The sequence below is a fragment of the Apodemus sylvaticus genome, chromosome 7, assembly GCF_947179515.1.
Source record: "Apodemus sylvaticus chromosome 7, mApoSyl1.1, whole genome shotgun sequence".
Lineage (NCBI taxonomy): Eukaryota > Metazoa > Chordata > Mammalia > Rodentia > Muridae > Apodemus > Apodemus sylvaticus.
Genome location: NC_067478.1, coordinates 15,848,037 through 15,861,711, shown reverse-complemented (window position 1 = coordinate 15,861,711; position 13,675 = coordinate 15,848,037). Strand labels below are relative to the sequence as shown.

At 41.4% G+C, this 13,675-nt stretch overlaps 2 protein-coding genes across 9 annotated transcripts in view; both read right to left on the bottom strand.

The window, feature by feature from the left end:
- The window catches only part of Rbm5 (RNA binding motif protein 5), a 31,995-nt gene extending 24,994 nt beyond the window's left edge, over positions 1-7,001 (bottom strand). The window contains exons 1-4 of one of the 3 annotated variants that reach the window (XM_052187340.1): positions 6,516-7,001; positions 5,547-5,612; positions 3,187-3,352; positions 2,192-2,362 (exon numbers count right to left, since the gene is read on the bottom strand). In XM_052187340.1, coding sequence (XP_052043300.1) covers positions 2,192-2,362; positions 3,187-3,352; positions 5,547-5,563 — 354 coding nt within the window. In that variant the 5' untranslated portion in view covers positions 5,564-5,612; positions 6,516-7,001. The remainder of the gene's footprint in view (positions 1-2,191; positions 2,363-3,186; positions 3,353-5,546; positions 5,613-6,515) is intronic. The other 2 variants (XM_052187341.1, XM_052187342.1) reach the window with 2 other exon arrangements.
- Positions 7,002-10,240: 3,239 nt separating this feature from the next.
- The window catches only part of Rbm6 (RNA binding motif protein 6), a 96,390-nt gene continuing 92,955 nt past the window's right edge, over positions 10,241-13,675 (bottom strand). For 3 of the 6 annotated variants that reach the window (XM_052187335.1, XM_052187333.1, XM_052187336.1), the window contains 2 exons: positions 11,466-11,595; positions 10,241-10,488 (listed from right to left, as the gene is read on the bottom strand). In XM_052187335.1, coding sequence (XP_052043295.1) covers positions 10,363-10,488; positions 11,466-11,595 — 256 coding nt within the window. In that variant the 3' untranslated portion in view covers positions 10,241-10,362. The remainder of the gene's footprint in view (positions 10,489-11,465; positions 11,596-13,675) is intronic. The other 3 variants (XM_052187337.1, XM_052187338.1, XM_052187339.1) reach the window with 1 other exon arrangement.

Here is a 13,675-nt window from a genome sequence, read left to right as displayed (position 1 = left end):
ATTTATATCTTTTAAAAATGTATTTTGGTGAGCTGGGGAGATGACTCAGTGGTTAAGAGCACTGATTGCTATTCCAAAGATCCTAAGTCCAATTCTCAGCACCCACACGGAGACTCATATCATCTGTAATGGATCTGACACCCTCTTCTGTCATGCGGACATACATGCAAAGAGTGCTGATAACATAAGTAAACACATCTTAGAAAACAACCTATTTCGTGGTAGTAGTGGTAAATAAAAACATAAGCTTTTAATCCCAGCACTCAGGAGGCAGAGACAGGCAGATCTCTGAGTGTGACACTAGCCTAGGCTACAGAGGGACTTCCAGGACAACCTGGAGAATCCCCTTTTGAATGCACCCGATTCCCTCCCACACAACAAAAATGTGTTTAACCTCACATTCCTTTCAGCATAGTGCCTTCAGGGATTAGAACAATGGACAATTGCTTTAGACAGAAGCTTGTTTTTAGAAATGCAATATTGTGTAAAGAAATGCATACTGATAACTATAGTACAGGAGCTATGTGAAAACACTAACCGTGTTCTATTTCTCCTGTTAGATCATGAATCATGACATATAAAGGGACCCTGGGGGGGAGGGGAAGAGAAGGAATGCATTTGTCCAAAGAGGAACAATAAACAAAAAGCAAGTCCATGTGGCTAGGAAAAAAGGAAGACTTGAAATACTATTGGAAATTAAGAAGTTGGGCAGTGGTGGCGCACACCTTTAATCCCAGCACTTGGGAGACAGAGGCAGGCGGATTTCTGAGTTCGAGGCTAGCCTGGTCTACAGAGTGAGTTCTAGGACAGCCAGGGCTACACAGAGAAACCCTCTCTTAAAAAACAAAAACAAAAAACACCCCAAACCAAACAACAACAACAACAAAAACAAAAAGAAATTAAGAAATGTCAGGGTGGAGAGATAGTTGAACAGTTAAGAGGAAGACTGCTCTTCCAGAGGACCCAGGTTCAATTCTCAGCAACCACATGGCAGCTCACAACTATCTGCAACTCTAGTTCCAGGGGACCTCTGGAACCTTCAGACACACATGCAGGCAAAACACCAATTCACATAAAATAAAAGCAAATAAATCTTAAAAAGAAAGTAAGAAGTGCCAAGAAATGAAGTATCCTTTTCAACACGCTTTTCTGAGATTTCAAATAGAAAATGTAATTTTGTTCAGAATAAAAAAGACAGTGGGATTACTAATAATGTTACTTTCTGGTTTTCTTTTTGGTGGTGTTAGAGCCCAGTCTTTGGGTTCTTTAAGGGTCTTGTTATATATCCTGGACTGGCCTGAAATTACCCATTTTTCTGCCTCAGCCTCCTGAGTGTTTAAATTACTAGTATACAGCATCAGGATGAGCAGTAAAAATTAATTTTTCTTCAAAAAATTTCAAAAATCTTATGTACATATTTATGTATGTACCATATTTATGCCTCATACCTTTTCAAGGTCAGAAAAAGGCATCCCGGAACTGGAGTTACAAAAAGGTGTGAGCCATCATGTGGGCACTGGAACTGAACACAGGCCCTCTGTGAGAGCAGTCACTATTCTCAACTGCTGAATCATCTTTCTAGCCCCTTAAATAGGGGAGTTTATTAACAGGGGTAGGAGGAGGCACTTGAAGGTAGAAGTGGACTACAGAGCTTGGGAAAGACCAATCCTCAAAGATAAAAGTTAATCTTTTTTGAGGCAGGATATGACTATGCAGTCCTGGCTAGTCTAGAGATGAAAATGGATGCTCTTTTGCTTCTACTTGGTTTTTCGCCCCCAAGACAGGGTTTCTCTGTATAGCCCTGGATGGCCTCGAACTCAGAAATCCACCTGCCTCTGCCTCCCAAGTGCTGGGACTAAAGGCATGTGCCACCACCGCAGGGCTTGCTTCTACTTCAAGTTCTACGATGACAGGTGTGAGGCATCATGCTCAGCTTTAACACCTTTAAAATTTAAAAGCATGAATTACCTTCTGTACCATCTAATAGTTAATGAACAAACAAGGCTTATAGTCAGAAACTTTAGAAAATTCTATACTCGGATTCAAAGGTTAGATATAATTAGTACTTTCCTTCAGTCCACTGCCAAAGAAAGAAATCTATTCCACTATGTGACATCAGATAGCACCATGAGACAATGAGTAAGTTTGTTGTCCCTACTAGAATGTTAGAGCTGTTTGTTGCTTCTCTTACATCGCTCTCGGTGATAGTGATAGGAAGGCCGCGGAGCATGATGGTCTTGCTCTCTCTCTCATCGCTGATGTCATGTCTATAGTCATGCTCTCCATAATCACCATCTGAATGGTAGCCATCTTCAGACCGGTCACTGTTCCTTCTTTCACGCTCTCTCTGGTCCAAAGAAAACTAAATTATAATTCAAATCACCCTTTATCCTTTGATCTAGATCCCCTGTGTACCATGTGCATCCCTGGTAACCACAGAGTCTAGAAGAGGATGTCAGATAGCTTGGAACTAGAGCTAAGGATAGTTGTAAACCAACACATGGGTGCTGCAACCCAAGCCTGGAGCCTCTGCAAGAATAACTAATAGTAAGTGCTGGCACTCTCTATCTTTCAATGCAGTATTTATTAAAAGGACATTCTCTTAGTTGGGAAGAATGGTTTAATAATACACCAGTATAGTAACACAAAAATAGTGTCCTGTTGTAAAGATTTATTATAGGGCTGGAGAAATGGCTCAACAACAGTTAAGTGCTATTCCAGGGGACCCAGGTTCAATTCCCAGTGTCCACATGAAGAGATCCCAACTGTCTGAAACTCCAGGTGCAGAAGCTCCGCACCCTCATACAGACATCCACGTAGGCAAAATATCAATGTATTAAAGGCTCATACTGTCTTTCTTTTTTTTTTTTTTAAGATTTGTTTATTATTATATGTAAATACACCATAGCTGTCTTCAGACAAACCAGAAGAGGGCGTCAGATCTCATTACAGATGGTTGTGAGCCACCATATGGTTGCTGGGATTTGAACTCAGGACCTTCAGAAGAACAGTCAGTGCTCTTAACCACTGAGCCATCTCTCCAGCCCTCACACTGTCTTTCAAAGTGACACGCAATTTGAACACGCTTCTGAGCCATCAGTTTACTTTTCTAGTTGCCACGTTTCTTTACAAGAAGACTGTCCATATAATTTTAATGAATTTCAATCGACAATCGCTATCACTTACCTCGGGACTATCATAGTCTCGATAGTCATCATATCTATCACCTCTCCGATCATCACTTGACCTTTTGTAATCCGAGTCCCTCCGCCTGCTTCTGGATTCACGCTCATCACGGTCATCCCTGTCTATGATGGAACCATATCTTCCACTACGTTCTGTTCTACTCACTCTGCAAGAAAAAATAATGTTCATTTAAGTATATCATTTAAGTATACTGTAATCCCAACACTCTGGGAGGCAGAGACAGGCGGATTTCTGAGTTGTAGGCCAGCCTGGTCTACAGAGAGAGTGCCAGGACAGCCAGGGCTACACAGAGAAACCCTATCTCAAAAAAACCAAACCAAACCAAACCAAACCCCCTCAAAACATACCACCAATGTTTACTTTACAAAGATATCTACTGAAAGAACATACATAGGCAATTTGTGGTGACACAGGCCTCTAATCACAGGAGGCAAAGGAAGGAGGGTGTTCTCTAGAGTTTTAGCCAGCCAGCTATGTGGTGAGACTGTCTCAAGAAAAAGGAGAGAAAACATACACCCACACAATTTTAAGGAATTGACCCAAAGTCAGAAAATATAACTATTAGTTATTTGGATTAAAGTTTATGAGAAAGGAACATATTCTCAAAATTAATTCTTAGTTCTTTCTCTTTCTTTCTTTCTTTCTTTCTTTCTTTCTTTCTTTCTTTCTTTCTTCTTTCTTTCTTTCCTTTTATTACATTTATAAGAAGTATTTATTTATTTATTTTTTTGGCTTTTTTTCCGAGACAGGGTTTCTCTGTATAGCCCTGGCTGTCTTGGAACTCACTTTATAGACCAGGCTGGCCTTGAATTCAAAAATCTGCCTGCTTCTGCCTCCCAAGTGCTGGGATTACAGGCACGCGCCACCACTGCCCAGCCTCTTAGTGCTTTCTTAAGCCTATATAGTATTCCTTTATTTCTATTTCAGTTCATGCTGATCAAAGACAGCAATTTTAGTATTTCAGACTAAATCTTTGTTTTTCCCTTTTTCTTTTTGGTTTTTCAAACAGGTTTTCTCTGTGTAACCCTGGCTGTCCTGGAACTAACTCTATATACCATGCTGGTCTTGAACTCAGAGATCTGCCTGCCTCTGCCTCCTAAGTGCTGGGATCAAAGTTGAGTGCAACCACTGCCCAGAGTGAGTTAATCTTTTTTTTTTTTTGGTTTTTCAAGACAGGGTTTCTCTGGGTAGCCCTGTCTGTCCTGGGATTAAAGGTGTGTACCACCACGCCCAGCTCCAAGAGTTAATCATAACAATTTACTCTCAAGGGTGCCACACAGAGCAGAAATGGACCCTAGATGACCCAAGTCTTCCCTCCAACCCCGATCAATCAACCTTCCAACCAAGCAGTTCATCTCTATACATAAGTAGGTGATCACTCCAAACTAACAAGCTCAGAAAACATTTATTTCATATAACACTTTAAAAAAACTATTTGGAGCAATAGACTGCTGTGACAGGAATACATGATATCATATGACACATATAAGCCTTTCTTGGATGTCAATTTTATCTATCACAGAACCGGCCTCTCAATAACAAGAATATGTGAAGGCTACGTTAAGTCAAATGATTTGAGATCTCCATATCCACAGTTGCTGAGACAGCCCACAATTTTCATCTTTATTTGCTTGGCTTATTTGGTTCTATTGGAGACTGATACTCATGCCCCATAGAGCACAGAGCTAGCTGTATCCCCAGTCCTGATGTGTTCTATGCTAATTCTCCAGCTCTTCTCCTCCTGTCTTGATGTAACACATTGTCCCAGGCTGCTCAGATCTCAATCTCAGCCACTGTACCTACCACTAGTGAATAACAAGGCCGGGCACTCCTTCCCTCACCACTTGTCGAGCCAGCTTTGAACAGCTCCTGCCCACCACTGGAACTTTCCATGGCCTACTGCAGACTGCTTTCCTTAACCTAATTCTTAGCCATTGGATTTCACCTCAGACAACACTTTCTCCAAGATGCTCCCTGTGTTTCTTATGTGTCCAGATAGAACTTTAAAATTTAACAAAGCCGTTAACTCTCTCACTAGACTGAAACTTGTGAGGACAGAATCAAAAGTGGTCATTTGGAACACTTGAAACACAATATAGATTTAAATATTTGTTTGCTAAATAAACAATTCATTATTGTTGTATTTTTTTTTCCTTTTTGAGACAGCCTTCTTTATGTGGCCCTGGCTGGCCTTGAACTCAATGAGATTTGCCTGCCTCTAAGGGGATTAAAATTGTAAGCTGCTATCATCATACAGGGTTGAATAAACAATTTTAAACAAATATTTCAGTTCCTACTAAGTTGCTGAGATCAAAGGCATGGAATGTATCAAAACTCACCTTTTGTCTGAACCCATTGTCTAACTGAAGATCTAGCACACTGCTTCAAAAGGTTTAATTTTCTCCCTGAGGGTGGGGAGAGAAAAATTGCAAATTTCAGAGATCACTTAATTCAAGTACCCTACAAACTGGGATAGAAACTGTGGCTAATATTTAGTAGTGACTAAAATGAGGAGGGAAACGGGGGCCTGCCAACACTAAGTCGTGCTATAATTTTGTTAAGAAGCAGGAAGACGAAGGACACTTTAACATATTAAGATTACATATTCAATAAGAAACTCAATAAGGGTGAAGGCTTTAGACACCTTGGAATACTCCTACTACGATTACGAAGCAAAAAGCTCCTTATTTCCATAACCAAAGCAACTCTATTTGTTGAGACGAACAGTGGTTAAAACATTCATCAAAGTGTGTTCATTAATATAAAATTCAACACTAGAATTGTAAGACAATCTCAAATTTTTCTGATAAAAACTTAGAAGCTGGAATGCTGATCTGACTGAAATTTACACATATAACACAACGGCTGATCTTAATCTACTTCAGTAAGACAAGACCAAACCCTGACATGGCTTAATATCTGTGTATCAATAACACCTATGTCTTGGACCAGCCACCGAGTGACCAACAGCCTTTCCCCAGCCGACGGGCGGTAATAAAACATCACATAGCTATATTCTTAGATGCCAGTGATGTCCCAGAAACTACAGTTAGCCATTTCTAGAATCTGCTCTTTAAAGAAGGCACTCAACAAACATCCGTTGACTTAAAAAATAAGAGACACCTAGTGATTCAAGTTCCGGGGTCGAACGGCTACGGCTGTCCCTTGTTTCTCCGGAGATGCCCGCACCCACCTCCGCGGGGTATCGCAGCCGAGATGGCGGCGCTAAGACCTGTGCAGCTGAGTCCGGCATTCCGTCCATCTTTCCTATCTTACATATATCCCTCCCCACACCCATTCCCAACCACCTTTCTCAGAGCGAGATTCAGTTGCAGACGCTGGGCGATGATAGTTTAAGAGATTGCCAGGCGCTTCCGAGGGGTGTCCGAAGGACCGGCGCTCGCTCCACAGCTCCGCAGGACAGGGGATTCGGGACAAGGTCCCAGCCAGAGACAAACAACTCGAAAGAGGAGGGCCGAGGACCGGGTTAGGGAGCCACCTATGAAAGGCAGCAGAGCCAGAGGCAAGGAGGGGCGCGGCGCTCAAACGCAAGCTTAGTTTAGTCCCTTCAAAGACGCGGCTGAGCAGTCACCTCTGGCGGCTGACAGGCAGACTCAAGGGGTAGCACCAATCTCAAAATCACTGGGGTGTAATGGACGGCCGCCGCACTCACCCCCACAGAGGGAACAAAGCAGAAGCAGTAGCGGCTCTGCGTCCCAGAACCTCCTACAAGGTTCGGCCGCTTCACAAAATGGCGTCTCCACCGACCCTCTTCTCCTACCCACAGTACCTCGCGCGTCGACCCTCCCCACCCTCCCACCCCACCCGCCTCTTCAGAAACATCCAATCAGAGAAGGAGACCGTCTGCGCGAGGGCTGCCGGGAAGTGTGGTCGCCCGGGCAGCCTGTCACTAGACCCTGCGCTTTTTTTTTTTTTTTTTTTTTTGTATTTCATCTGCTCCATGACAAAGCTGCCATTCAGCCTCTGAGAACCCGGATGTGAATTTACCAGCGCTTGACACACTGTAAAACGTATAATCCAGTTCCTAGAGAAGGCATACTACTGATTACTTCCCAAGAGGCTAGGTTAGACTTTGTGCAGGGGTCTTCACAAATATTATCTTTTAACTCACTGTGAAGATGCACACCTGAAATTGCACTTCAGATAACGAAGCAGGAGGATTGCCATGGTTTTGAAGCCAGTTTGGGCAACTTTATTCTCTCTCCTAGGGCAAGTCATTAATGTCTTGTTTTGCAAACACTCGGAGCTAATAATTTAGTAAATTGGAGACTAAACTAGGCTGGAGGATGAGAAACAGTCCCACACTAAAGAGATGGATCCGGCAGCTAGACTATGAACTCCAGAACAATAGGGATATTTTGTTTTAAGCAAATAAAACAACAATAATACCAAACCTGTGAGATTGCCTCATCATGTAAGGCTTACTGCCAAGCCTCAGAACCTGAGTTCTGTCTTGGCAACCCACATTATGGAATGAGAGAACCACTCATGAGCAGTTTTCTGATGTGGCAAACATGTATGATCAAATACACCAACAATAAGCAAATGTAAAATAGCCCAAGTTCAAACCAAATCACCTTCCTACCATCCATTAACCATCCATTAAAAAAAAAAAAAAAACCCAATTCCAACAAAACATGCAAAACCCCAGTGTTTTGTTTTTTTTTGTTTTTGTTTTGTTCACTCTGCTCTTTCTGGAGATATTATCATCCAGGTACCATAACTTGCCTTCTGCATATGCAGTTATTAGGGAACTGATTTTCCCTGTTTTGTTTTTATTTTCCTTCTTTCCCCTTCCTTTTCTTTAAAAAAAGGTCTCTATATTTCTGGCTAGCCTGGAATTCACAATGTAGACCATACTGTCCGAGATCCATCTCTTTGGTGTGGGGACTGCTTCTGATCCTCCAGCCTTCACCTCATGCATGCTGGGATTAGCAGTCTGATGGGATTAAGGTGTGCTGGAATTAGGGCAACTGAAACTGGATGGAAATGCCTAAAAAAATGGCTGAAGGAACACATACACAGCATCTTTCTTTTCTATGTATTCTCACTATATCTATATCTATATCATATACATGTTAAGATATATGCCCAATTATGGTTGAGTATACATGTAACCCATTTAACTTCAGAAAACACACATCTTCCGATCGTAGAAAGTACTCATAGCAGGGTGTGGTGACCCATGCCTTTAATCCCAGAGGCAGCCAGATCTCTGAGTTCAAGACCAGTCTGGTCTACAAAGTGAGTTACAGGAAAGCCAGGGTGGCACGGAGAACTCACTGGCTGCTGGGATTAAAGATGAAGCCACCATGATCGGCTGCCAATTCAATTTTAAACTCAAAAGCTACTCCCCTATCCCTAGACAGATTCCATCAGGGAAGAAACCCATCCTCTCAATTGTCTCTTTCTGTGGAGTCACATTGTTCTGGTGAGTATATCCCCCAGGCTATCTGGTCGTTGATATACCAAAGAAAACGGAAATTGTTTTGTTTTAAATTAAGCAACACAAATAAAATAAGCAAATGCATTGTTGAACAAAATTTCAATAAAACAATCTTTTGTCTTTCACTTTAAAAAATGTAAAAGTTGGATCAGGTAGCTAGAGATGGCTCGGCAGTTTAAGAGTGCTTGCCAGAGAATCCAAATTTGGTTTCCAGCACTCATATCAGGGAGCACACAAGCCTATAACACCAGCTTCAGGGATCTTATACTGTCTTCTGGCCCTAAATGCATACAACACACAAAGACAAATAAAAATAGTAAAACTACTCAGAAACAAAAGCTGGGACCAGTGAAATGGTTCATTTGGTTAAAAAGTACTTGCCACCAATCTTGATAATCTGAGTTTTCTTTTTTCCAGAAGAGTATTTCTATGTATTCATGGCTATTGTGAATCTCATTCTGTAGAGTAGACTGGCCTCAAATGTAGATATCTGCCTGCTTCTGCTTCCTGAGTACTGGGGTTAGTTAAAAGCATGTGCCACCACCATGTGGCTTGATAATCTGGGTTTTTAATCTGACTACAAGATGTCCTCTGACCTGGTTTGAATATAGCTCACCCATACCATCAATACACATAAGATGAATGTTTAAAAGAATAAAAGTAGTCAGGGAATTTGGTAAATACCTGTAATCTCGGCTCCCAGAAAGGAGGAGATAGAAGGAATATGAGGCATTTTGGGCTAGGCTGAGTTACTGAGTTACAAAGTGAAATTCTTTGAAGACCCCCTAACCCAATGAAATAATAACCTTCATGAGTCTATTCCAACCAACCAACCAACCAACCAACCAACCAACCAACTAACTCTCAGATTATGTGGCAAAAAAAAAAGAAAAAAAAAGAAAAAGAAAAAGAAAAAGAAAATGTTTTGTCCCAGTACTGGAACTACTGCTAGAGAAAATAAAGTGAAGCTGGGTGGTGGTGAAACCCTGTCTCAAAAAAACCAAAAAGAGAAGAAAATAAAGTGAAAGACATTTTTGCTTTGAGACAATTGTAGAACTTTGTTTTCCCTACAGCCTTGAGATGGTCAAAGAGCTTCTGAATCTTTAATTAGTAAGCCTACATATGGAAATATTTTACCTCAACAGTTACCAACACTCACAGGCTCAGAGAGGCTCTTTTTCACTGCTGAGATGGAGATAATTAACCATGCCCACTCCCTTACTCTAACACTTCAGCAGCATTCCCTGCTTACTATAGCACTAGTTGACTATTTCACATTAACTCAGATATGCCTACATGGAGGCATTTCCTACTTTCTTTTTCTTAAAGATTTATTTATTTTATGTATGTGAGTACACTGTCACTGTCTTCAGACACACCAGAAGAGGGCATCGGATCCCATTACAGATGTGAGCCACCATGTGGTTGCTGGGAATTGAACTCAGGACCCCCAGAACAGCAGTCAGTGCTCTTAACTGCATCTCTACAGCCCCAGTTTTTACTTCTTAATATCAAGCTCTAATCTCTATCCATTGTGGAGGGAAAAAAACTTAAACAAAATTTATTCACATTGAAAAAAAGTTTATTTAAAAAAGTTCTAGCAGCAAGAACAGTAACAAAACAAAAGGAGAGATGGACAAACAAAACAAGGAGGAAACTGTGGGGTGTCCTGTGGGGTGTCTCCACTCTTAATCGAGTTCTTTATATCGAGCAAACATAACTCTTCGAACAGCATCTCGGTAAGTCTCATTCGACTGTCTCTTGTTGGTTCTTCCTGGGGCACCACCCCCAGGTCCTCTCATCCGCCCGTCAATCTGCAGAACAAAGAGTCAAGTGAGATCTTTGGATAAGGAAGATCACAATGCCATGATTTCAAAACAAAGGTTTCAATATTAGACACATGAGTTTTAATAGAAATGAAATGGGTAAGTCTTTGAAGGTCAACAATCGCAGAGGCCCAATTCTATCCAAATAGGCAATATTTCCTCTGATTATCTTTTCTATGTGCTACCCCTGAAAATAAGAGGAGCTAAATCTTTCCAGTGAACCACATCTTAGCTATCAAAGGTCTATGCTGACAATCTCTTTCACAGACAGGGTCTCTAATCTTTGATCACTGGCTCCCTGGCTCTTTTTAGCCCCAACCTTTTTTTTTTCTTTTCTTTTTGTGATATCATTACTAGCACCTCGGATTAAGAAGTGAACGTCCTACCTCCGAGTGCAGCTCTCCTGGCTCTGTTTTTTTTTTTTTTTTTTTTTTTTTTGGTTTTTTTTCAAGACAGGGTTTCTCTGTATAGCCCTGGCTGTCCTGGAACTCACTCTGTGGACCAGGCTGGCCTCGAACTCAGAAATCAGCCTGCCTCTGCCTCCCAGAGTGCTGGGATTACAGGCATGCACCCCCCCCCCCGCCCCCCAGCCTGGCTATGTTTTTTAACCAAAATTAGTCTCAAACCACTTGGCTTCTATACTTCCCTCACTGTTTGTTCCTTATATAAGAGTATGATGAACTCTATTCAACTTCCCTGCCTTCTTCTCACTGTCAGGGAAATCATCAAGGGCCCAGAACAACAAGTTATAACACAGGATCTAGGGCGGGGGCAGGGCTGGTGAGTTGACTTAGTACTTGCCATTAAACCTGATGACCTGAGTTTGATTTCTAAAAGGTAGAAAGAAAACTGATTTCTAAAAATTGTCTCTGATCTCTATTTTGGGCATGTGCTCAGAGGCCAGACAGAAAAAGTTAAGTATATTCAAGGTTCATATAACTCCCAGGATTACAGATTCATCTTACCTCCTCTGATGAACCCAATCCAGGATGGCTGTATCCCAGGCCTGCCCCTTTCCTCCAGCCAGTGGCCTGCTGGGCACAGGCTCCTTTGCTACTAGTGTCAGTGTCTTCTTTATCAACAGGGTTACGATCACTATAAGACAGACAGATACACTTCTATCACCATTTTTTCCTTTTTTTAAAAAAAATATTTATTTATTATAATGTAAGTGCACTGTAGCTGTCTTCAGACACCCCAAAAGAGGGTATCAGATCTCATTATGGATGGTTGTGAGCCACCATGTGGTTTGAACTCACTGCCTTTGGAAGAGCAGTCGACACTCTTAACTGCTGAGCCATCTCTCCAGCCCCTACCACTATTTTCAAGGTGAGCTGATGATCTCTTGCTGAGATCTGCTTCCTAATAAGTATATTAAACACAACTCAATAGCCATGTAACGAGGCTTGTCCTGTGGGTGCAGAAGTGACTACAATTGGGCCCTGATCATAGGAAAGAACATGACTTTGCTATTAGATGCTTATAGGACCCTGAGGAGATGAATCATGGATGTGGCAACAATGGATGTGTACCACAGAAATACACAGACAGAGACAGAGAGAAAGAGGGAAAAAGAGAGAGGGAGAGAGAAAGATGCCTTGAACATTACATCACATTTGATACTTTAGGCAAAAATACTTTGCAGATTTAAGCCTCTTACTAGATAGCATGTGTGTATATACAAACTGAGGTAGTATTGTTTTGTTTCTTTGCTATTCTGGGAGTCAAACCAAGGGTTTCAGGTATGTTACGTAAGCCCTCTTTACGTTCAGTTCACAAAAAGGACAGATCACATCTTCTTCTAGTCTTCATGGGCACTGTATGTGTGTGGTACATGGACATACATGCAGGCAAAATATCCATGTGAATAAAATAATAAAAAATGTTTGCTTGCTTTTTGTGTTATTAGAGATTGAATCTAGGGACTTAGGCATGCTAGGCAAGTACTCTGTGTTAGTCTATCCTCAAGAGTAGAAAGGTCAAGTTTCTGTACAAGACACTTCTGGTAATGGAAAATGCACTGAAAAACAGGAGAAACAATTATTCCCTTTTAGATATGCCTACAACTACCAGGGTGTCTCTTATCTGGATACCTTTTTTTCTTTTAACACATCTGTTTAAAAAAGCTATTTTAAAAATCTTCAATAGGGCCGAGCGGTGCTGGCACACACCTATAATCCCAGCACTCTGGGAGGCAGAGGCAGGCAGATTTCTGAGTTCGAGGCCAGCCTGGTTTTCAGAGTGAGCTCCAGGACAGCCAGAGCTATACAAAGAAACCCTGTCTCGAAAAAACCAAATCCAAAAAACAAACAGTCAAACAAACAAACAAAATCTTCAATAGGGCCCAAAGAGATACTCAGCACATAAAAACACTTGACTCAGGTTTAGTTCCCAGCACCCACAACAGGTGGCTGGCTCACAAATGCTTTAACTCTTGTTTCAGGGAGTTCAACACCCAGTTCTCCAGCCGGCATGGGCTCCTGCATGCATATGGTGCACACACAGACAACCTCCTCACTACACATTTTATAATATTTATAAATGAATACATAATCTTTGTAGATTTATCTTTATTTTATGTGTAGGAATGTTTTTAGCTGCATGTATATGTACCCATGTCTGCCCAGTGCCCTTGCAGGTCAAAAGGAGGCATCAGATTCCCTGAATTGGGGTTATGGATATGTGGGTGCTGGAAACTGAATCTGAGTCCTCTAAAAGAGCAGTAAGTACTCATAAGCATTAAGTCATCTCTCTAACCCTCAAATACATAAGTCTAAACAAACTATCTTTAATAAACTTCCATTAAACTTATATACTTTATAGTAAAAAGAAGAGTGACTGAGTAAGACAGGATAAACAGAAGGCTATGAAGGAACTGACTCTGAAGGTTTAGAGGTACTATTGGGGTGCAATATGCAGCCTCAGACAAGCACAAGAAGAAATAATCAAGATGTAACTGGAAACAATTTTGTTTTGTTTTATGGGATAGGGTCTTACTATGACTTGGCTGGCCTGAATTTACTAAGTAGACCAGGCTAGTGTTAAACTCAAAGATCCATTTGCCTGTGCATTTACAGTGTTGGGATTCAAGGCAAAAGGCAGCAGAGAAGAAATGTTTAAGCTCAGAAAATAAAACTGACATGTTGGCTTATTGTGGCAGCTGAGGCTCTGAGTA